Source organism: Colossoma macropomum, unplaced genomic scaffold (genome assembly GCF_904425465.1).
Source record: "Colossoma macropomum unplaced genomic scaffold, Colossoma_macropomum, whole genome shotgun sequence".
NCBI lineage: Eukaryota > Metazoa > Chordata > Actinopteri > Characiformes > Serrasalmidae > Colossoma > Colossoma macropomum.
In genome coordinates, this window is record NW_023494808.1 from 8,466,955 (window position 1) to 8,493,110 (window position 26,156).

General features: G+C 38.1%; 1 protein-coding gene across 1 annotated transcript in view; it reads right to left on the reverse strand.

Moving 5' to 3' along the window:
* LOC118797957 (B-cell receptor CD22-like) overlaps positions 1-22,174 on the reverse strand; it is a 32,139-nt gene extending 9,965 nt beyond the window's left edge. The window contains exons 1-10 of the mRNA XM_036557254.1: positions 21,955-22,174; positions 7,888-8,235; positions 7,361-7,604; positions 6,457-6,710; positions 5,727-5,984; positions 2,890-3,147; positions 2,757-2,775; positions 2,478-2,517; positions 1,952-2,035; positions 1,312-1,339 (exon numbers count right to left, since the gene is read on the reverse strand). Coding sequence (XP_036413147.1) covers positions 1,312-1,339; positions 1,952-2,035; positions 2,478-2,517; positions 2,757-2,775; positions 2,890-3,147; positions 5,727-5,984; positions 6,457-6,710; positions 7,361-7,604; positions 7,888-8,235; positions 21,955-22,174 — 1,753 coding nt within the window. The remainder of the gene's footprint in view (positions 1-1,311; positions 1,340-1,951; positions 2,036-2,477; positions 2,518-2,756; positions 2,776-2,889; positions 3,148-5,726; positions 5,985-6,456; positions 6,711-7,360; positions 7,605-7,887; positions 8,236-21,954) is intronic.
* Positions 22,175-26,156: the final 3,982 nt, after the last annotated feature.

Sequence of the window (26,156 nt, forward strand, 5' to 3'; positions counted from 1 at the left end):
ACAAAGTGCCACCTCACTGTGAAAGGCTGGATAACAGGGGCTGCACCAGACCACAGAGAGAGCTCTTGGGAAGAGCTATCTCAGACCCCTGCAGCAGCACCAGAGTGGGGTGCATCATCCAGCCTGGGTGGGGTGGCTGATGAAGCACTGGGTACCCCCACTGAACTTGATTCCCCTTCCAAATCTTCCCCTCAATCCCTGTCAGTGCAGACTACTTCCTAGCCTGGGGGGCCCCCACCCTAGCACGCCCCAGGAGGGGGGCTTCTAGCTCCAGAATGTGCTTAAAGCGTTGTTGACGCCTCCACACTCAGACTATTGTCATTCTTGTATACATAAAACTATTCTCATTAAAAATATCATAAAAATATTAGAAGAATTGCTCTGTTTGAAGAAGATTAATGAGGACCATCTGAAATTATTAACATTTTCCACTTTAAATCAATGACGTTTCACCACCTTGTCTTCTGTAGACAATGTGAGTGACTTCAGCTGACCAGCAGCTTCATTTCTTTACAATAGAATTTCCTTTTCCTCTGAACACTCAGAACACATCTCATTATCATGACCAGATAACACTGCTCAGTTTCTATGTGCTAATGCTAAAAGCACGACAGCACACACAGCATTGTGAGTTTGAATAAACTGATGTTATTAATTTTCTCCACTGATGATTACTGAAATCTACATGTTCCCCTATTCTGTTCACCATCATCAGTGATTGCAACATTAATGTTAATGATAATAAACTCTTACACTTGTAAAGGACCTTTAGTCCATCATTCTTCAATGACTGCTTGTCATTGTCAGCTCGCTGATGCTATTTGCTCAGCTTGCAGAGCTGCTTCTGGATCAGATTCCTCCCTGTTTTATATTTCAGTCTCAGAATCAGATCCTAGCACAACAGTGCTGCTCTGACAGGCCTTGTAAAGATCAGAGCAGCATTGCACAAACACTTTCATTAGCTGTAGTGATAAATGGAGCTTAGCTTTAACTTTAACAAGGAGATGAAAATATGGACTGGACACAATAAGATTACAAGAAACTTTTAAAAATAAAATCATTAAATGAACAGTGTTTGCAAAAAGTGGTACAGCGTCAAGCCCATCGAATGACATCTAATGTGGACAAAATAAATGGGTGACTATTAGCATAGGAGGAGCAAAAGTTGTTGAAAACTGCACTTTTTTTTAATGCTTCTTCTTTATTACATGCAAAAACAAGAAGGTTGTGTAAGTAGCAGAGTAATGTCAGAAAATTCTGGTCCCCGAATATGTTCATCATGAAAAGCATGAAATTTGTTGGATTTCTAACCTTGCTTGCCTACACCTTGAGGGGGAGCCTGTTAAAATCAAGGAGACACATAAGTGTTGTGAAACCTGTCAGTCTTCTTCAACCATTTCAATGTTGACAAATCCAGATCTCTGATCCACTGCACAGAATATGCCATGGACATCTTTAACTGGACGAGTGTTTATCCAGCAGTAATCTACACACATGCACAGATCTCCATCTTTCATCCACACAAGCAGACAGGCCCAGCCACTGCAGGATTTTCATATGGTTTCTTGTTCCTCCATCTCTGAAAGTCCTTGCCTCAACTTCTGGAACTGTCCTGGAGGAATGCGGCAGTATAGTAGCCTGAATGGCTGATAATCTGACAGGTGGATACGGTGAACAAATTCCTTTACCTTCACACAATGTAGATTATTTTCATAGTTCTGAACCATCTGCAGCAACTGATAGTTCCAGTAGAATAACACTTCACAGGATTAAATGTCCAAATCACTTAGATCAAGCTTCTGTAAACTGTCCTGGAAACTGAAATCCTAAATATGAGGATATGAGGAAAAGAGAGAATGAAGAGGAGGAGAAATGAAGAAATGAGGGCCTTTTAGAAATTCTTTATAAATCTGAATGTCTGACTGAACTGTGTTCTTATAGTGACACTTACTGCAAGTGTGCCGTACACATCACAGGACCTGGACATGAGATCAAGAGCTGTGTACGTGTCGTCCTTGGCATTGGGGTCAACATTCTGGTGAGACAAGAATATAATCAGTTTAAGAGCTCGCTGACAAACATGAAGTGCATTTAACTTGCAAAGCAAAAGTCTGGAACAGTTGCTTAATGAAGGCCAATGGAATAATTGTAAAATATTTTTGGAACATCACTGCTTGCTTCCATACTTTTATTCTGTAATGTTCATGATGTGTTTTTTGTGTGAGGAGGTGCTGAGACTGAATCACAGACTGTGTTGGAGTGCCAGATGCATCTTGGATCACTACTGCCATCTAGAGATCTGTAATGACTCCAGCTGCTGGAGTTCCTCTACAATGCAGAGTGTAGTGTTTACTCTGCAATAACCCACTAAAGCAACTCAACAGGTAAGAAACAACCTTTAGGAGTTTAACCAGATGAGTTACAGCAGCACAAACACTAAACTGTGCAGTTCAGCTTCAATAGCTTTAACAGCTCACCTGGTAGTCATCTTCCTCCATCGTTCTCTTCTTCTTTTTCCTAATTTCAGAGAAGAGTTAATAAGGACCTCAAATGATTCATCAACCTGTATAACATTCAATTATATTTTCAGTCCTTTGTGCTGTTGCTACATGAAAGAAAGGCAAAGAATGTATATCAAAATAACATACATGCAATACATGGATTATGCTCACACTTATGCTCATTCTTACCACATTAAGAAAATGACAGCAAAAAACGATGCGCATAGACAGAGTCCGACTCCAACCACCACATACAGAATTATGGAGCGTTCTGCTGAGACACATGAACAAAAAAAAACAGAGCAAATGTTTTATCTATCCTATCAAACAGCAACAGTTCTGTCAGTAAACATGTAACGTAATGAAATATATAATTTTCTATGTATACCTTTTAAAGTGTCTGGCAAAGCAGCTGATTTTTGAGACCCGTATTTATTCTGAGCCACACAGTAGTATCCACTGCTTTTAGAGACAAAGGTAAAGCTGTAATTTTGTCCAGATCCTACAGGTGAGCTTCCACCTTCTTTAAACCAGGTGTAGTTCTGCACAGGTGGGTTTGCATCACTGCTGCAGGTCAGATTCACTGAACTGCCCTCCCCTATTTCACCAGAGGGACTGATGGACACTGAGACACTTCTTGGAGGATCTAAAATTTAGGGAACGGGAGTGGGTGAATTAATCAGGATGTGGTGTCTGTGGTTTTTTGCACACACTTTCAGGAGGTAAAGTTTTACTGGGTAGTTTGAGTGGTTTATAATTCCAAAATGCATTCAGGAGTAAACTAAAGTGAAGGGAATTGGTCAAAAACGGTTTTTAGTTTGTCAGACATTTCTCACATTTAACCAAGCCTCTACTGTGATTTTCTCATTACATGTTTGAATGCAGTCTAAAGCACCTGTGTCCTTGCAGACCAAAACACAGCAGATTTCAATACACTGCCTCATCAAACACACCTGATTCAGCTGATCAGCTAATTAGCAAGGCCTTCTTGAACTGAATTCAGAACATCAGATGGGGTTAAACACTACTCTCCACAGCACATTGGTCCCCTGGTCTAAGGGAAATTACATACCTGGTCTAAGGGAAATTCCTTAACATAACTTAACATAAACCTACCTACCTAACCTGCCATTTCTGTAAAAACTTTAAGGAATCCTACGAAGAGTAATTTGTATGTCATAAAAGTTGGACAAATCTGTGATCTTTTTTACATGACTTTGAGGAATAAAGGCCAATGGCTTTTGACTTAGTACTTATAAATATGGACAAAAATATATAAAAAATATATATACAAAAATGTTTTAAAAATGTAATTAATAGGAGGAAAAAGTATTCAGATAAAACAAATCAATAACATTAGAACTTGGTGGAAAGCTGCTGTTAACAGTTACAGCTTTGAGACGTCTACATTCAAGTAATTTAAATGGGCATCGTCAATTATCCAAGGTTATGAGGCTCTTTGATGGACTTCAAAATCAAAATTCAAAATCCTCTATACATTCTCCTCTATACATTTTAGGACTGAAGTCAGGAGATCGGCTGGGCCATGCAAGCATCTTCACCTTTTTTTTTTCAGAAACCACTCTTGAATCATTGTCTTGATGAAACGTTCATCTTTGCCTCAGATTAAGTTCCTTAGCAGATGAGATTAAATTAAATTTGTCCCAGTACATCCTGCCATTCATGTTTCCTTCAGTGACCTGTAATGCCCTGATACTGTTTGCAAAGAAGCAGTCCAAATATCATGATGCTCCCACCTCCATAGCTCACTTTGGTTGTGGTGTTTTTGGGGTCCTACGTGCAACCTTTCTTTCTCCAAGCATGACAGACTGAATTACTGCCAAAGAGTTGTATTTTTTTCTTGTCTGACCAGAGTATGTTGCTCCAAAAGAGTTCAGATTCTCATTCTCATGCACACATTTTAGACACATATCTTTGTGCTTCTTTTCTAGAAGAGGAGCAGAAGGTTGTAGGAATGGAGATGATTGTGGAGCAGGTTTTACTTATTGATCTCTGTGTAGATGGAAGCTTTAGCGAGAGTTCTGCCAGGAAGACTCCAATGCTATGTTATTCATTCATCCATTTCTCCTGACCAATTTCTGACGTACACCTGTCTTTAAAATGACTCAACTTTCAGACCTTTTCTGCTACTTTCAGGTGCCGACATTCCAATTTTCTATCCGATTGTCTGAGGTTTGGCCTCCACCCCTGCCATCTTGATCCAGCAGGACCTGTGAACATCAGGACACTCCAAGACCTGGACACAAGGATAGGGCCTATGCTGAAGATGCGTGAATTTCTACTGAATTTTTATTTTTCAACTTGTAAAATCCTATCAAGGATTAAAATTGTCTTCCTTTACTCCTGCTTCATGAGTCTTCCTGGTAGAACTGTTGTTCCTGCTGCTTTCAGGTTGTCCTGCAACTCTATTCAAGATGCTGCTTGCTTTCTCTCTAACCTTCCTTACCATCAGTCTGAGAGTGTGTTGAGAAATCTTGCATGCTGCACCTGTCCAGGGACGATAAGCTGTGGTTCCATGACCTTTCCACTTGCATATTATCAAACTAATGGTACTGACAACAATGTTTAATGTCTTCGCTATAGTTGCTATAAGTTTTTCAATTTGAGTCTTGCTTAACATTGTTGTGTCTGAGAACTTTAGGTAACTTTAAGAATTCAGATTAAATCAGTTTGTATCTCTTTTAGCGGATTGCTTCTCAGATTTATGGAAAATGGCCAAGAGCATGGCTTCTGGAAATTTCAGATTAATTTTTTTAATTTGAAAATCCAGCATTTTTCTTTTTACAGTTTTACTGCATGCTGAAAAATAATGAAATTATGAAGAAGCACATCTGCTATGTTTTTATCAGACTTAGCTGTTCCTATTCATTCCCTTTTGAGAAAATACAGGTTCAAAAATACAGATTAGTTTAGTTTTGTAATTGGGGAATCTATAGTGTAATTTTAAATATAGCACTCAGAAATTAACAATATCAAAAAAAGGTGGAATAATAATAATAATAATACTGTGCAAATTAGGAATTAAGCCTCTAATGTCATTTTCTGGACTTTTTAATATGTGTTTGTGTTCAGTCTCACAAAATGACAATGATAAAATATTGATATTCAATAAACATTTGATACACGTTATATTTTTATGTAGAAAATTCAAGAGAACTGCTACAAAACAGATTGCATAACTGGAACAAGTAAACACACACTTACACAAAACATTCAGAGTTACAGCTTCAGAGTATTTCTCTCCATGTTCATTACTGGATCTGCACTTGTATTCTCCACTGTCCACAGAGCTGATGTTGTTCACTGTGTAAGTCTCTCCTTTTGCTACTAATGATGTTCTTTTAAACCAGGTGTAGTTCTGCACTGGTGGGTTTGCATCACTGCTGCAGGTCAGATTCACTGAATTGCCCTCCACTATTTCACCAGAGGGACTGATGGACACTGAGATGCTCTTTGGAGGATCTAGACATCAGAGAACAGCAACGGATGATCTGACCGTCACACGAACAGCAACACACAATAATAGCAGTGGGTGATCGAATCATGAAAGGACATTACAGCTTTAAAAAATAGAACCACCAAAATTTTGTATTGACTGGTGCTAGATGCTTGTGAGACTAAGAAGGCTAACAAGAGGCACATGCTCAGAACAGAACAGGGACTTGTTATTGTTACTGTAGTTGTTTATTGGTTGGAGGTATGTATATGAGTTTATTGTGTTATTCTGTGTTGGGTTGTTAGTGTGTTTTGTGTGTGAGAGGGAGTCACTGGTAGCATGAAGCCTGTGGTTAGTGGTGACCTCCCCTGTGAGTTCAAAGCTTTGTATGTGCTTTTCTACCCTGGTGTTTAATGAAGAGCATTTCTCATGGTGGAAATCATGGGTTTCCCCGTGTTTTACTCTACGCCGGCGCCATAATACACAAAATGTACTCACACAAAACACTCAGTGTTAGAGCTTCAGATTGTTTCTCTATGTAGCCATTACTGGATCTGCACTTGTATTCTCCACTGTCCACAGAGCTGATCTTGTTCATTGTGTAAGTCTCTCCTTTTGCTACTAATGCTGCTCCTTTAAACCAGTTATATTCCACAGGTGGGTTTGCATCACTGCTGCAGGTCAGAGTCACTGAACTGCCCTCCACTATTTCACCAGAGGGACTGATGGACCTGAGACACTCCTTGGTCCATCTAGAGGTAGATTAACATGTTAGACGTTATGGAGGTGCTTTTCTCATTAACATTATAAGCAACGCAGGTATCTCACATCAGATTCAACGTATTGTTAATATTGCTAACGTTGTTGCAGTTGTAGATTTGAATTTTACCAATTTATACCATCAAAATGAAATATTGTTTCGTTGAAGACTAACAAATAATTACTATTATCTATCTATTATCTATAATTACTATATCTATCTATTATACTATTATTATAACCTATTAGATATGCATTTCATCATTGGACTTCCCTAGAAAGTACATTAAATATTGTATTTGGTCAATACTTGCCAGGCAGAAATGGACAGTAATTCAGCAATCAAACAAACAAACAAATAAACAGATGTAAACAATATTTATTTGTCTCAATACTATAAAAAACACCAGTGCAAATGTTTTATGATAATTCAAGGAACACTTCAGGTTGTTTTTTAGTCAGGCTTAGATTGTGTTCAGCCTCAGTAAAAGGGTATGTGTGCTGCCTCTCTAAGTACATGATGTTAATAATGAGAAATATCTATATTTATTGCATTTACTGATTGATATAATTTAATCACGAACAGTTCAGCATAAACTCTGAGCTTTGTTTGTTTTCTGAGGCTGAATAAATGAATCTGTACTTACATCTGACATTAAGAGTGACCTCAGGAGAGCGAAGGTTCTGACTCCATACAGCACAGTGATACCTGCCTGCATCCTCCCTGCTGACTGGCTGCAGGTGGAGCTGGTCAGTACTGGAGGATAAATGATGTCCATTTCTGTACCAGGTGAATGTTGGTCTGACTGTAAGTCTGCAGGTGGTTTTACATGTGAGAGTGATTTTATCTCCCTCTATCACTCTCTCAGGAACCTCCACCTGGAGATCTGAGAAGCAGAGAAAACAACCTCACACTGTGGAGACTCACACTAGCTGAGTGAATATTTCACTGCTGTCTTAGAATTAAACTTGAAACTACTTGCAGCTCAGTTTGGGCTTCAATCCACAACTATCTAATTATTTTTTCTGAATTCTGGTTCTCCAGTTCTAAGCAGTGTGTTTCTCAGGTGTTCTATAAAGGATGGATGTAATTATATTACAGAACTGCTTTGTAAATCCTGAACACCAATGAATGAAGTACAGTGTCTTATTTCTGCTGATGGATCTTACCTGTGACTGAAAGATCAACTCCATCTTCACCTTGATACTTTCCTCCAGATGTGCGTGTTATGAATCTAAAGTAGTATTTACTTTGGTCCTTTTCCCTCACATCACTCAGTCTGAGAGTGCAGTAGCTGAATTTATCTCCGAGGTACTGAACTCTGCCTCTGTACTCTGGATCAGCTAAAAGATCAGGTGGTTCTGCACCTCTAATCCAGTATTTGGTCCAGAAAGCTTTTTGGACTGAAAGACCTCTTGGATATTTGTAAGTACATTCCATGGTCACTGTAGACCCCTTTAGAGCACAGATAGATTTAGAGTTGTAATTCACACTCCACACATACTGAGCAACAACTCCTGCAACACAAAATACAGAAATGTGTAAATTATTACTGTTTGGGTCTCAGTCAGTAAAAATGCTGCATAAAGTCTCCACTTCAGCTCATTTCTAAGACTGTTCATTTCAGCTGAATTTGAATAATCAGCTGTAATAATCTGAGCTCATTTGGAGATAAAAGCACAAAGTGAAAAGCTCCACAGGTCTTACAGTAGTGTGTGTGTTTAAGAACAAAACAGATAAGTAGAAATTAACACACAGCAGAGAATTCTCAACTCTATACTCACAGCTGTCCAGATTATCTTACATAAAATAAAGTTTAAAGTGTGCAGTTTCTATTTCACATTTTGACACTGATGAGAAGTAACAGCTCTGACTCACCTGAGATGAAGAACAGAAACAGGAGAGAAACATCAGTCAGAGACATTCTGAGTGAGATCATTACTGCTGCCTGTATGATGGCAAAATATGACAAAATACTGTTTATTTACAGTAATAAATAATGTTTCATGTTTCAACAACTTTACATCAAAGCTATTTTTATTATTGCAGACAAAGACCTATAAGAGTAATTTTTCTTCTTTTTCAAGATTTTTTTTTTATACTTTGAACAATAATTTACAGGCCTCATATTAGTTCTGTATCACTAATGTTATAAAAGCACACTTGACTTCATTATTTATTATTATTTATTACTATTAGTAATACTAATAATCATTATTATTATTAGTACTAGTAATACTAGTAGTAGTACGTGTATCATTTATTATTCATTCCTGTTACAAAATTATCACTCTAGGAACAATTTTTTAAATTGGAATTTACAAATGGGTCAATATTGTTATTTTATTAAGATTATACATTGCTCATATTTTAAACAGTACATTACAAGCATACAATGACTAAATAAATACATAAATAAATCAACAGCAGTACTGTGGTCAGAAACTGACCAAGGATGAATGACAGAGAGAAGACTGATAAACTGTGTGGAGACAGATGCGCTACAGTCAGTAATAAGGCATTTCTAACAAACTGGCAATTCAGTGGCAATGCAGTGTAAATAGTAAACAGAAAATTGTAATTTTGTGGTATGTGTACAAGGGCTGTCAGATGGGATCAGAAAACAAACTTCAATTTTCCCCATGTTTGTCAAATATCCGATCATTGAAAAAAAATGAAAAGAAAAAAACAATGTTTTTGCAAAGAACATAAACAGGATACATAACATCAGCAAATGCCAGATTTCTAAGTTAATGTTATGTCTCCTAAAAGCACAAGGGGGCACTTAGCATAAATTATCAAGTAATCCAAAAACCCACACACAGAGTTTAATTGGCTCGCAGCTTCACATTATACGTAACCCGCCTTATAATAAATTGCAATTTTTCCTTTTACTTGATGGTAGCAGCAGTACCATGAACTTGGTGCACCACACTGTATTAATGTAGTTAGCTGAAGTATAAGAGCCTTTTGTGTCTGACCAGATCTGAAAGTTAATTTACTGACTGACATTTAGTCATGAGTACAGACAAAAAGCACAGAACTAACAGTGAGAGCTGACAATTCCGATGTAATGGCTTTTTCATTGAGAACCACAGCAAGTGTGTGTGCCTCATTTGTCAAAAGGCTCTAATGAATTTAATGCCAAAAGACATTATGAAACAAGGAATAAATCTCCATATTCAGTGGACGAGAGGGCAGAAATGCTGAAGTTGCTGCTACTCCTCACACAGCAGCAACTTCTTTTCAAAACAAATTCACACACACAAAACTGCTTATCCTTCTGGGTCGCGGTGGGGTGCCGGAGCCTATCCCAGCTGTCATTGGGTGGAAGGCAGGATACACCCTGGACAGGTCGCCAGTCCATTGCATGTGACACAGGATTCTCAGAAATCCACCTATCTCCGTTCCAGAGTGCCTGACTTATAATCATCCACACCTGTTCCTTGTTTTTTGTGTTCGTTAGTCTAGTATATAAGCCCAAGCTTTAGCTTGGTCACTTTGTGAAGTATCTTCAATCCCATGTGCGTACTGAGTGTTTCCACTGTTCTACTATCTGCTACTTTGTGTATGACCTGTTTTCTGTTTGTGACCACAATTCTAGTCTTGCCCTTTTGTACTGTTCTGATTCTCTGGTTTTTGACCTTCTGCTTGTGTACACCAACTGTGAGTTTGGACTGTCCTTTTGATGCGAGCATCTGGTTCCGTCTGGCACCGTTACAGGATACTTCGCCACCATGCAGACGGCAGACGTGGAGGCGATTTAGAAGGTCCTGAGTAACCAAGGTCAGCTCCTGAGTCGTCACCAGCATGTTCTGGCAGATGTTACTCACTCTGTTGGCAACTTAACCCAGCAACAAGCCAAGCAGCAGGCCCAGCTAACTCAGCTTCTATCTGGGAACAAGGACATCGCTGCTCAACTGAGAGATCTCAAGGTGACCACACCTGCTCCTTCTGCTTCTACTCTGGTTTCCCATATTAACATGTCAGTAACTGTGAGTCAGACATCAACATTTCCAGTGAGTAAACCAGATCATTTTGATGGGTTTCCTGATAAGTGTTGGGGCTTTTTGTTGCAATGCTCAGTATATTTCAGTAATTCCCCTGCTAGTACTGATCAGGCTAAAATCGCCTTTATTGTATCACGTCTTTCAGATAAAGCATTAGAGTGGACGACTGCAAAGTGGTCTCGTTTACAAGACTTATGAAGAATTTTTGAAAGACTTCAAGACTGTATTTGACCATACTCATGATGGTCGTTCCAATGGATCCAACTCTTGTGCAAGCTCAAACAAGGTAATTGCTCGGTGGCTGCTTACGCTTTGGAGTTCCATACTCTAGCCGCAGGTAGTTGGTGGAACGAACAATCCCAAAGAGTTTACCAAATTAGCATGCAAACACAACAACTTGACTTTAGATCAGCTCATAGACTTACCAATACGCCTAGACCAACATCTACTCAAGCGCCCAAAAGCACAAAAGTTCTCCCCGCATTCACGTGATCTCCAGTTTCAGCTCCGGTTCCAGTGCTCACTCCAACTCCCGCGCAAGTGCTAGTTCCAGTTCCAGTTCATCTCCGGAGCCCATGCAGTGTGACACCTCCAGACTGTCCAGGGAGGAGAAGCTCCGTCGGCTTTATGGAGGTCTGTGCATGTATTGTGGCGCTGCTGGTCACGTTTTGTGTGACTGTCAGGCTCGTCCGCACAGACCTCAGACGCCAACCCTGGGAAAGCATGTGAATTCAAGCATGGATTCATCCATTCCGACGTGGTTGCGTGACTACAATTCCCTGTAAAAGATCTTCAGACATCCCTAAAGGTCGCTGTGTCGGATAGAAGACCTGTTGGAGTGGATCATATCACCTTTGTCACTGAACCTTTTACTAGAGACTAGTTTTCCTCCGCAACATAATGGGGAGTTTCAACGTTGCTTACATTGACGACATACAAATCTACTCCCCTGATTATGATACAAATGTGCAACAAGTACGTTCTCTGTCGATTACTTGATGATAACCTTTCATCTCCAAAGAGTGGCCTTCCTATGTTATCAGTTCTCAGTGTTCTGATGGATGATCAGAAAGTAGAAGCCGTTGTCAATTTGGCCTACCCCCACATGCTTCAAAGAGCTTCAAAGATTCTTAAACATCCGCACCCATTCTGAGGCATCCAGATCCATCTGAGCCTTTTGTGTTGGAAGGTGGATGCTTTGAAGACTGGAGTCGGTGCAGTCCTATCACAGTGCAGTGGAGAGCCCAAGAAATTACACCCCGTTACGTTTTACACTCATAAACTAAGCCCTGCCGAAAGAAATTATGGTATATGAGACAGAGAACTTCTTGTAGTCAAACTTGCCCTAGAGGAATGGCACCACTGGCTAGAGGGAACTGCTCACCTTTTTTTTGGTCCTCACCGACCATAAAAATCTAGAATATCTGTATTCTGCTAAGTGTCTTAACCCTAGACAAGCTAGATGGTCCCTGTTTTTCTCCTGTTTCCAGTTTAGCATTTCATACCGCCCTGGCTCCCGTAATTCTAATGTCAATGACCCTATCATGTATTCATCAGAGTGACCAGGAGAGAGAGAGCCTGTCTGAGCCTGAGCCCATTCTCCCTTCCACTGTACAAATGTCATTCATTCATTGGTAAATTGATGAAGAGATAGCCAAAGCTTTAGAAAGAGCTGATGTCCCTGATCACCATCCACCCAACAAGCTCTTTGTGCCCGATCAATTTTGGGATTGTTTGATAACATGGGCTCATTCCTCTCTCAGCTTGGTTATCCTGGTGAGTTTAGCATGCAACAACTTCTTAATCGCTATTGGTGGGAAACTCTCAAGCAAGATATACATAGATTTGTAGCATCATGTTCAATATGCGCACAAAAGAAAGCCCCTAAAACACTTCCAGCTGGTAAACACATGCCTCTGCCTGTACCTGAACGAACCTGGTCTCACATTGCAATTGATTTTGTTACTACTTTCCCCTTTTCTGAGGGTTTTACCACTATTCTCGCTATAGTTGATCACTTGTCAGGAGGAACAGATTCATTCCTTTCTATTCCCTACCCGAGCATCTGGTTCCGTCTGCCCCCGTTACACCAACAATAAAGACAGCTTTGTGCAAGTTTTATACTGATAAGCGCAGTAATGCACAGAAAGCCTCAGCACCCCCTGAAAGCCTCAGCACCCCCTGCTTCAGTTCAGTTGGGTAAATTGTTTGACCCATTTGTATTTTTCATCTTTTTAATCATTTATGAATATCTTGGCAAAGAGCGAGTTCTCGGCTGTTTCGATATGGTCCAGTCTGGCCCCGTTATAAGCTAAAGGCAGTGGCTGTGCCAAAAACATGACTACACTAACTACAGTGAAAGTGTAATCTTGTAAGGCCCCAAGGCTATGGCGCGGGATAGGACTAGCTAGTGTATATATTGCAAACGTAGTTGGGTGCTACATTAGGTGCCTCCCGGGACGCAATCACTTGTAATGGGGATAGCCCTCGACATCCACCCCCGGGACGTGATCGCATTTAAAGTGGAACCCCAACACTATACCCCTTCCCTACAACCCCTCTTTACTAATCTCTGCACGCTAGGCTGCTTGTGGGCTGCTCCTGTGAGGTGAATGGCATGTTTCTTTCTAGTATTATTTTGGCTCGTACATCCGTTTGCCAGGGTGTTAATTACATCTTCACTAATCAGGATTAATGCTACTAGATTTCGTGCAGACTCTGTCATAGTGACGCACTGCCTGCAACCGTATGGGATAATATCACATATCGAAAAAAACAAGATGGTGCAAGTGCTTTGATGACGTCACATTTCATTCCATATTCTCAAGTTTCATTCCATATATTCAGAGCTTCATTCCATATATTCAGATTTTTCAGTCATTATATATATAAATAATTTCCTAAATTGCATGCCATAATATGGCAAGCCAAACAGGAAATATTTAATGAACTTTGATATATATGGAATGAACTTTGATATATATGGAATGAACATTGATATATATACAATGAACTTTGATATATATATATAATGAACTTTGATATATATGGAATGAACATTGATATATATGGAATGAACTTTGATATATATGGAATGAACACTGATATATATGCAATGAACTTTGATATATATACAATGAACTTTGATATATATATATATATAGTATATATATATATATATATATATATATACATATATATATATATACAATGAACTTTGATATATATATACAATTAACTTTGATATATATGGAATGAACATTGATATATATTGAATGAAAGTTGCTGTTGAAGGGTTGTGAACGGCCAAGATAAACTGTGAATTAATAAATGGGCATTAACAAACTCCAGGTGGAGCTAAAAGGAAGGGAATTCTGATGAAGTGACCAGTATGTATACACAGTGATCCCTTGGACAGAGTGATCTGAGAGTGGCTGATTATATATATGTGTAAATATGTAAATATGTTTGTGTGTATATGTGTGTGTGTGTGTGTACAGAAAACACAATAAAACTTTGAAATTGTATTATTTATTTGAAAAGTTCTTAAAGCATTGTTTAAATATTTCTTGCTAGAGAGTATTGAATTCAACTGACACAGTAAATGACAAAAATGTCATTTACACATCTCTCTAAAAGTACGTAACAGGGTTGTAAAAAAATGCTGTATATTTCAGAAAAAAATAAAAATAAAAAAATGTCTCTGATTTGACAGCCTGAGGTGAGAAAATAACATTTTCTGAAGGTTAAACACTTTAATTAATACTTTTTTAAAAAACGCCAAAGAAATATGTTAATTTTTAAGGCATTTCGAGGCCTACAATAAACTCTACTCACGGAAAGTGCCAAATATACACCCGAGTATGGCAAATGTTTTATGTTAACAAACGTTTGGCACAATTTAAAATGAAATTGCAGTGACTCTCTAAACAGACATATAAAAATGCTTGCATTCCTAATATGTAAATATAAAATTCTTACCTACTTTGAACTTTGAATTCATGTGTTTAAGCTTGAGAAACACTTATTAGAAGATTTCTTTCACCAATACAAAGCATCAAATGTTGGCAAAAATAGCACTTTTATAATGTAAAGACTCAGCTGCCTTAGCTGCAAAAGTAAGCATCCCATACAGTCTAGGAATTTCCTTCAGAAATTTGAGTGAATGAGCAGGAGAGAGGAAGCATGTATGTGTGTGTGTGTGTGTGTGTGTGTGTGTGTGAGAGAGAGAGAGAGAGAGAGAGAGAGAGAGGGAGACAGAGAGGAAAGAGAAAGACCATAACACCATATCTCTCTCTACTGAATCAAGAGAGCTGGAAGAAATGGAGAACTCTTTCTCACACACACAATATAATTTGTTTGGCGCTAGCTGTGACATTGTTCAACGCTAGCTGTGACATAAACGTGTTATACAGCAGTCGCTTTCAAACGTTGTTACTGACCTTGTCGGACACATCTTTAAAATACTCATTTGTGGTGACATGATAATTCTGTGCCACAACATGAAAGAAATACAAATTACAGTACCAAGCTACAAATATTTTACATATTTTACAAATAAGTACACTTTCTAGCTAGCTAGGTTAACATTAAATTTAAAGGGAGTTAAAATCTTCACATTCTGATAAATGAATGTTGTTTATGTACTTATTTCCTTACATGACATTAGCAAAAATACACTAAATAACTTAGAAACTAGAAATCTAACTAGCAATGCAAAAATTAAGCCAGCTAACACTGAGATACTGAAAATTACTTAATAAAAATTATTATACAGAATACAAGGAGCAGAGTATGACTAAGTATCACATCATATCACATCACATTTAGTGACATTAAAAACTTAGCTACCTTAGATAGCTAGCTAGCTCTTATAACGGCAGGTTAGCAGAAGTGACGGTTGCTGACTGGAACCGATCACCAAAGACGTCTCATGCTGCCACGCTAAAGCTCAGCAGGAGCGATGCCTTAGACTCCCTCACATTTTCTGATCTTACATGTAAATCCAGCTGAGTCAGTATTCCACACTGCACAAACTGAAAGCACTGGCTCCTCAAATAAAGTCTGCATGCCATCATGAGCCACAACATATTCTGAACCACCCGGAAACCAGGTATGAGTGCCAACTGAATGAACTGTTGCTTGCGTAGGCCTGTATATTTGCTTGTATCAATAATCCATCTGCAGTCCAGCACAGTAACCACACATATTAATAACAATAATATTACTACTACTACTACTGCTAATAATACTGCTCTGAGCACTTATTTCACAATGTATATCTTAAAATGAACCTGTTGAGCACTAAACCTTTAGCAGTCATACTGAAGAACCATTTTAAGGGTGACGGCTTCAGCAACTAAATTACTGAACCTTATCTCATGCAGGGTTCTCTTAACACTAAAATGAACACTGGGGTTCTATATGGAACCTGCAGTCGAATGCAAAAATGTAGATGCCCATATTTCATTTTCAAGCACAATTACAGTTTATTTGCTGAATGTAACATTGTTAAAAAAAACACTAATAAAAGTAAATAAATAAAATGTTGCCAGTGCAAAAGTTATAGCAAATTTTATATTTTATGTTTTATTTTTCTCAATGTTTAATGTTTAAAATAAATATCAACTGTGCACTAAATATTGCAAAAAATGACATATTTAAGTGTGCTCTCTGTAGAGCATATGTTAACTTATTTTCACTTAAAAAAATCAACAAAACAAGTAATTTGACTGGTGTTCAAAATTTTGCCTGCAACTGTATTTAACTAAGGTTTTTAGTATACAACAGTGTCTCATTTATTCTTTCACAGTACCACAAATAACCAAACATCAAGCTACATTTGTAAATCTGAAGATTTAAGTGCAAAAGAAAATATTAATTAACTTCTTCATCCAATAACTATAAATTAATCAATCTTAGACTAAGAGTATGTTCCTACCTTCATTAAGCAACTTTCCTCTCTTGAACCCAAAGAACTAATGAAAAGAACAGATGAAGCTTCATCAGGTTAAACAGTCAGTGTGAATGTAGTTAAAGTCTTGCTGTCTTCTCACACATCCTGACAATTGTTCTTCCTGTTTTCACTGAATCGGACTTCATTCTTCAAGTACACAAGATGCATTTATTCTCATAAAAAACTGAACTAAAAGTTGAATATAATAAAACTATTAGACAAATTGCTCCATTTTGAAGAACATTAATGAGTCAGTAGTGAGATGATGAACATTTTCCCCTTTAAATCAATGACTTTTCATCTTCTTGCATGTTTCCTGTTGACAGCGTGGGTGGCTACAACTGACCAGCAGCACCATTTTCTCACTTCCTTTGTCTCTGAACACTCAGACCACAACTCATCTGAGTGGTAAAGTTCAAAGCACACTACAGCACACACAGCATTATGAGTTTAAGTACAGTTCACTGATGGTGAATATATATATACATATATATATATATATATATATATATATATATATATACACACACATATACATATATATATATATATATATACACATACATATATATTTATATATACACATACATATATGTATATACACACACACATATATATATATATATATACTTCATAAAATCAAGAATTCAAGTGAATATGGTACAACTTTATTCTCATGTTTGATAGGTTACAATGCAAAAAATGTCAGATCTTAACAGGCTGCATATGAGGAGCACTATGGGGTAAAATACAGAGAGCATGTTAAAGCTTTAAACATATGACTTTGTTTTATAAAATATACACAAAATAAATGTACAGCAAGCCATCTTCAAAACAATAGGCTGTGAATCAGCACAGCCTAAAATTACAAAAATGACATGAGTTAAGCATAGACAATTTCAACTCACCATTATTTATTTATTTCTCCCCATATTTCTCATATCCAATTCCACCCACTAGTTAGGACTCCCCGACTCGAAGGCAAAGGCTAGCACAGGCTTCCTCCGAGACCTGTGAAGCGCCACCATATCTTTTCAAAATGCTGCTTACACAACATCATTGGAAACCAGCAGTTCTGCTACGTGACACCTAACAGACACCTGCGCTGGCTAGCATTGCACTGAGTGATGCGGGACATGGGGGGCCATCCTACCCACCCAGAGAGAGTGAGGCCAGTTGTGCTCTCTTGGACTCCCGGCCACGGATGGCTGTACCACCACCAGGAATCGAACTTGCGATCTTCTGATGATAGAGCCAACGCTTAGACGGTTGCGGCACTCGTGAGACAAAAGTATATTTTCCTCCCAAAATAAATATCAGTGAGTCACGTAAGTGGTTCCCAACTCAGTCCTCAGGACCACCTAGACAGCCACATTTTTCCTTTATCCCTATGTGTTGTGAGTTGGGTTGGAGCAGAATTGTGGTCTGTTTGGGGAGTCCTGAGGATGAGTTGGGAATCACTGAGTTACACTGTTTTCCTTAAATATTAACCTATATATATAATATTAATCAAAAAATTCTGTACCATTGACTATCATACACAAAGGTTACAAATATAATGACTTTTCACAGGATTTCTGTCATCACACAGCGTACAATCTACATTAAATATTTTCATGAGCGTTGTCTAAAATGTTTAGAGGCAGAAAATCTTAAATAATCATGTTAGCTGTTCTGTTGTCTGAATAAGCTTAGAATACATGTTTGATAGGAGACAAAATGTTCAGAACCCCAACAGTATAAAATACATAAAGGGGACAGTCAACAATCAGTAAAATATTATGAACTAATAATAAGTACAGTCAATATCAGAAACTGGTTTTGTCCACAAGCACTTAGGTAGGAAATTATGTCAGTGTAATTTTGAGTTGAGTACAGTATACTTTTAGTGGTACACTTTAAGTTTATGGTACAACTTTATGATCTCCAGGGGATGTTTGCAGGTGCATGTTGTGTCCTGTAGAGGTCATAGGGTCCTGTACATGGCCAGGATTCAAATTCTGGTTTAACACAGGTTGTTTAAAATTCAGAGAATGTCTTATGTGATCTCCTTGAACATTTGGTCCCAAGCAAACGAACCACAAGGTTATTTAATTGAGTTTTACAACAAAAAAGAAGTGGCATCTTATGGATGGTCCTAGTGATTAAAGTTTAAGGCATTGCAAATTGTCACTGCTGATCTTGACACAAATATCCTTCTGAAATAGTAAAACTCCAGTAAACATTCACCTCTTATCAGAAGGACTGATCTACTAAATGGTTATAGAAACAACAAAGAATGAGTGAACTTCAAAACAGATGTTGTGTTTTACACACAACTGAAAGACTAAGTCCTGTTTCACTGCTGTTTCTGATAGACACAGATGAAATTTGCGTCCATAGGTCATAACGTTGTTCTTCAACAGAATTGCACAGTTGTTTATTTTATGCTGCTGTAAGTCACTGAGACATTGTCACAAGTGGAAACTGCAGACCTGCAACCACATGGCAAACACAGTGTGATCCTCCTTAGTACATAGTTTTATTTTTTTTTCTTTCAAATTTTAAGCTATTTTCAACAGAATAAGTGTCAGTTCATCTCACCTGTCGATGCAGGTAAATCTCACAGTAGTACACTGAACATCAGTCTTCTCTACCACTTTATCTGGATCTAGATCAAGTGTTGCATCACTGGTTTTAGATCTTACTGTCACACTGCTGTACAGAAGTTCCTGAAGTGAGAAATAATGACACATAATAAATCAGCAAATCATCTCAGAGAGTAAGACTCTGAATTCGTTTTATTACATGTTACACAAATTCAGTTTTTCTTCACAGTGATGTACTAACTACCTTTCTCATTTTAAAATAGGGATAATAGGGATAAGGACACAATAGTCCTAAATAGTTGCTCTAAAGGGGCATGTTGTGTTCTGGTTGACTTGCCTGTCTTTGATTTGATGCATTAGCTGAATGTCCTTGTCTCTTTTTCCTAACATATGTCAGTAATAAAAAAAATATGAATGTTAAAACTGGCTCAGTTGGTGGAAATAATAAATGAAGGCAACAGAAAATGCTGTTCATTATTTCAGTCAGTTCAGACAAGATGCATATACGTACCTCACACACAAAACAGTAATGATGACAAATAAACATCCACATCCAGCAACGACCCCAACAACAGCAAACAGAACAACACTCTTAACTGCTGTGTGCAGAGAAATTTTAAAAACAGTTAAGAATTACACTAGGTTGTAAGAATGTTATGTGTTATAAAGTGTTATAAGAATTTGTTGGGGTTAATTAATATTCCTCCACCATTAATACCTTTCACAGTGGCAGTCACTGTAGCTGATTTCTGAGATCCGTATTCATTCTGAGCCACACAGTAGTAGGATCCACTCTGTAGAGCCCTGTAACTGTGTCCAGGTCTTACAGGTGAGCTTCCACCCTCTTTAAACCAGGTGTAGTTCTGCACAGGTTGGTTTGCATCACTGCTGCAGGTCAGACTCACTGAACTGCCCTCTGCTGTTTCACTGCTGGACACCAGGGCTTTTTTGGAGCATCTAGAAACATAGCATGGCAGTAGAGCATCTTAAATACAAATGTGATGTGTCTTTTCTGTTTGAATAAGCAAAATTATAGTCTTGCAGAAGTACATCATGTTTATGTTGTGATACCCATCATTAACTTCAGCACATGAAGAGGATTCATTTTAACAAAATACTCAGAATTACCATTATACAGGGATTAGAAACCACAGTTTAACTGTTAAAGGCTGTTTAAGCTATCACTCTCGGTATGGCATGTTAACCTTGGAGATTTATATATTCATTTCATTTACTCATTATTTCATTATTTTATAAAGAGAGATTGGTGGTCTTGCATCTGCTGATAGTTAAATTTGATCACAAGCAGTTGAGCATGAACCCTCAGCTTTGTTTGTTTTCTGAGACTGAATGAATGAATCTGTACTTATATTTGACATTAAGAGTGACCTCAGGAGAGCGAAGGTTCTGACCCAGTACAGCACAGTGAAAACTGCCTGCATCCTCCCTGCTGACCGACTGCAGGTGGAGTTGATTAATGCCAGAGGATAAACCATGTCCATTTCTGTACCAGCTGAATGTTGTTGTGACTGTCAGACTGCAGGTGGTTTTACATGTGAGAGTGATTTTATCTCCCTCTATCACTCTCTCATATTTATATAGACATGAACATATACATATGCATATACATAAACATAAACAATTATTTTAAACGCATGAAAAAGGTTTGAGACTTGGATCTTTGAGCTTGGTTTCATTTTCACAAGCACTATATCTTTCTTCCACAGTCTAAAATTGTAAACCTGCAGCATAGAAAACATACAATATATTGCTTGAGTGTATTATGAGTTTCAGTCTGTGTTTAATAAACCTTGTGTATGAAAGTGAAAGTAAACCACCATTAGCGGTTCACTGGGTAAAAAGCTACTTAAAAGTGAACATCACATGCTAAGGCTGGAAGAAGAAGAGACACTCACAGAGCTAAATGCACACACACACACACACACACACACACACACACACACACACACACATATATATATATATATATATATATGTATGAAACATTTTATTCTTGTAGTTTTATATTCATGAGTGGAAAATGTCATGCAAAATGTCAAAGTGTAACAAGTCAGAATGAGCCAGACGCGTGCGGATAAAAAAGAAGAAAGAAGCTTTACTAGTTAAAATTTGATCCAGAGTCGTCATCAAAAAACAGGCATAAGTCAAATCCAAAACAGACAGGAGGCACAGAAAAACAAACATAACACTAGGCAAACAAGTCATAAGGGGATCAGGCATAAGGCAAAGTCAAAAACACGGAACAATCGACACCAAAATACAAACAAACCAGAATAAACGTTCAGTAGCTCTGTGAAAGAAGCAATACCTCACAAAGAGCTAGTCTAAAAGCCCAGGCTTTAAACTAACACTAACTAGTCATGTGATCAAAACAACAGGTGTTACAGATCAGTATTCAGGTGAAGGAGGTCAAGGGATTCTGGGGAATGGAGTCCTTGAAGGCTTCAGAGCCAGAGAGAGGCATGACACAAAGGTTTTGTTCTCAGTGTGTCCTGTTGTGCTGTTTTCTTGCATTGCCATCTTTTTTCGCTTTCATTTCTCTCCTCTTTTGTCTCATCTCAGGGCTGACCATGGACGGCAACTCAACACACTCAATCAGCCAAAAAGAAATCTCTGATGAGGCCCTACTACAGCCAATGGTGCTGTTCACACCAAACTGACTATGGAAGAAGGTCTGCCTGCACTGCACACCAACGGCCTGATGGCCAACAGTCACTTTGTCCTGGGCGTCTCCTGAGACTGGCCGTACACAAATTGCATCATAAATGGTAATTTTCAGGGTCCAAGGCAGTCCAGTGGAGTCAGTATAGGCCAGCGGGGAAGGATCCGCACCCTCATTGGTGTCAAGGGCATGGTGGGCAGCAGAACTGAGGGCATGCATGGCAGACAACTCTGACTAATGTACTACAGTTAATGAACTACTGCTAATACAGCGCTGAAACACCTGTGTGCTGACCAACTCTGACTAATGTACTACAGTTAATGAACTACTGCTAATACAGCGCTGTTAAACACCTCAGTGTGCTGACCAACTCTGACTAATGTACTACAGTTAATGAACTACTGCTAATACAGCGCTGTTAAACACCTCAGTGTGCTGACCAACTCTGACTACTGTACTACAGTTAATGAACTACTGCTAATACAGTGCTGTTAAACACCTGAGTGTGCTAACCAACTCTGACTAATGTACTACAGTTAATGAGCTACTGCTAATACAGCGCTGTTAAACACCTGTGTTTCTCAGGTGTGCTATTAAGGATTTTTGTAATTATATTACAGAACTGCTTTGTGAATCCTGAACACCAGTGAATGAAGTACAGTGTCTTATTTCTGCTGATGGATCTTACCTGTGACTGAAAGATCAACTCCACCTGCACCTTGATACTTTCCTCTAGATCTGCGTTATATATCTGAAGTAGTATTTACTTTGATCTTTTTCTCTCACATCCCTCAGTTTAAGAGTGCAGTCACTGAATTGATCTCCGAGGTACTGAACTCTGCCTCTGTACTCTGGATCATCTAACAGATCAGGAGGGTCTACATCAGTAATCCAGTATTTAGTCCAGAAAGCTTTTTGAATTGAATGACCACTTGGATATGTGTAAGTGCAATCTATGGTCACTTCAGACCCCTTTAGAGCACAGGTATATTTAGGGTTGTAATTTACACCCCACTCATCCTGAGCAACAACTCCTGCAACACAAAATACAGAAATGTGTAAATTATTACTGTTTGGGTCTCAATGCTGCATAAAGTCTCCACTTCAGCTCATTTCTAAGACAGTTTGAATAATCAGCTGTAATAAGCTGAGCTCATTTGGAGATAAAAGCACAATGTAAGAAGCTCCACCCACAAACACAGCACAACTGACTGCAATATATAAAAACATATTCTTTTGTGTGTAACTAACTTTGTGGGATGCATACTTGATGAGAAGTAACAGCTCAGACTCACCAGAGATGAAGATCAGAAACAGCAGAGAAACAGTCAGAGACATTCTGAGTTAGATCAGCAAAGCAGCCTATATGATTATATACAACAAAACACTTTATTATATATTTAATATTCATTATATATTACATATATTTTATTACATGTTATATATTTATTACATAATTTACATAAGCGTTATAAACAGTGTTTTAAACATCAGCACAATGTTTAAATCTGCCAGACCACTTTCAAAGTGCAAAACGCCATGAGGTCATACATGCAATTCATTCTCTAGTAGTTAGTAGACTTTTAAGTACTGATTAGTATATACATGCCTCATATTAGTGCTGTATCAGTTATGTTATAGAAGTGTGATCGACTACCAGAGTGTCTCATCCATTCTTTTACAGACAAAATGATCAAAAAGACCAAAAGTAAATCTACACTTGTCAATCTAAACAGTACAAATGTGAATATTAGTAAATGTTTGTAGAAGGTAACAATAAATTCTTTACTAATTGAACAAGCACTAAGATTATTTTCCTACCTTTGTTAAACGATGTTCATCTCCTGAACCCAAAGAATGAACGAGGAGAACAGAAGAGCTTCATCAGTTTAAACAGTCGGCTGAGTGTGGTTAAAGTGTTGTTGTGTTCTCGCAAACAATAATTCTTCTTCCTGTTCTCACAGAACCAGTCCTTTATTCTTTAAGTACACAAGATACACTTATTCCTATTAAAAACTTCAAAAGATCAAAAAATCTTGGAAGAACTGCTCTATATTAAAGAATTTTAATGAGGCACATGTTAAATAATGAACACTTTCCCCTTTGACTCAAAGACTTTTCACCATCTGGCTTCAAATGACCAGCAGCTCCATTTTCTTTTTACACTACAGCTTCTGCTGTCACTTCACCACAAGACCACACCTCATCTGAGTGTTAAAGCTAAAGCACGTTATAGCACCCACAGCGTTTTGGCTTCGAGTTTAACTGGTGATGTTATTCATTTTATCCACTGATGATCACTGAAAGCTGCATCTTCCTCCATTCTGATCATCAGTGACTGTGGAAGATGATGAAGTGGACTTTTCCTTCCAGAGTCCAGCATTAATGTTGATAATAAACTCCTAGTCGGTCACTTTTAGTCCGTCACTCTTCACTGATTGGTCAGCTCACTCGTGCTATTTGCTCTTCTTACAGCAAATGTAAAAAGTGCTGCTCATCTCCTGTCAGAGCTGCGTCAGGATCAGATTCCTCCCTGTTTTATATCTCAGTCTCAGAATCAGATCCTAGCACAGCAGTGCTGCTCTGACAGGCCTTGTGAAGATCAGAGCAGCACTGCACAAACACACTCATTAGCTGTAGTGATGAATGGAGCTGAGCTTTAGCTTTAGCAGATGGAAATATGGAGCTGATTCACAGTGAACTGGACACAATGAGATTCTGACCAACATTTAAAGTAGAAACACTACATGAGCAGAATTTGGAAAAAATTAAGTTCAGTTCAGAGCTGATGATTTCCTGTGTATCTTCAATACAGAATTAGTCTCAGATTCAGAATCAGCACACAGGAAGTGACAGGGCAGCATCAAGTGTGTGGGTAGTGTTGACCTCTGCATGTTCAGTGTTCTGTATGTGTCTTCCTGCTGGTCTGTGCAATAAAGAGCACTTTCTCACAGCACATTCACTGTGTTTTACTCTCTGCCGATGTGACAATATGCATGCTCCCTTATTCGCTGAATAGTATGAAATTTGCATATATTTGGTAACAGTGTAACTTCACACGCCTGCATATCTGCAGACAGGAAGAATAAACAGGCCTTGTTTTTTCTGTTTATGTCTCTCATTACGGTTACACCACATGAGGTACTAAAAACAAACTGAATCATTAAATTGTTAATTAAAGCGCTGCTCCTAAAACATCTGCATATCATGACAGACTACTGGTTTAATTGGGTTCAATCTTGTCATAGTCAGTTTAAAAAATGAGTGAATGCACAACCACAAGTAAAACAGTTCTTTTCTTTTACACTTTTTCCTCTTTACTCTGTTGGCCAAAACAGGCACAACACGAGACGTCTATCCATTTGTTCTGCTGCCACGTCTTTCTTAGGACTTTCTGGTGTTTTTAATTCACGTTTAAAAACGGGGACGTTTAAGGCGACAGCTCCAGCCAGGGAAAGACTACCAAAAACTGGGACTGTACCAGAAAACAGGGATGATTGTTCACCCAAGGCTTAATCCACATCCAGGAAACCAGCCCTTAATAATATCAGGCCTGACATAATTATCAGAAAATCACCCAATCACAATTATTTGAAATTTAATTGTGAGATTATCATGATCATTTTCCACAATTGTTAGATTTTATAGTGATTTTAAGCTACAAAAAGCAAAATGTGTTTTGAATTGAGGCAAATAAACATAAATAAAAGAATTCTGGATACATGAAAAATTGAACTTGGTGCTATAACGTGTTTCGAGAAGAGCACAAGCAATATTTGGCTATTTATTAGCCATGTGGCGAACTCCAGCATTTTTAGCATGTATGCTAGCAGAATGAGTGTTTTATTAGGTTAGGTTTGGATTAGTATTGTTTATATTTAGCTAATAAGTGTTCTAATTACTTATTGTATGTTTTTCCCTTAATTAGTTCAGGAACTATAGGTCACGCCTATTTAGAATACCTACAGATTAACTTTGGTTCATGGATTAAAAGGTAGCAACATAACATTAACAATCAATGGTATCATTGGGTCGAGTTTTGTATAAGTTAACCTTTTTTTTCCATTTTTTCTATGTTTGCATGTTACACATACACAATGGATGCTTAAGAGGAAGAAGTGAACATAAATCACCCTTAACATGAATCAACTCTGCATAAATGGTTGCGAATACAGATAAGCTCTTTCAAAGTCAAATAAAA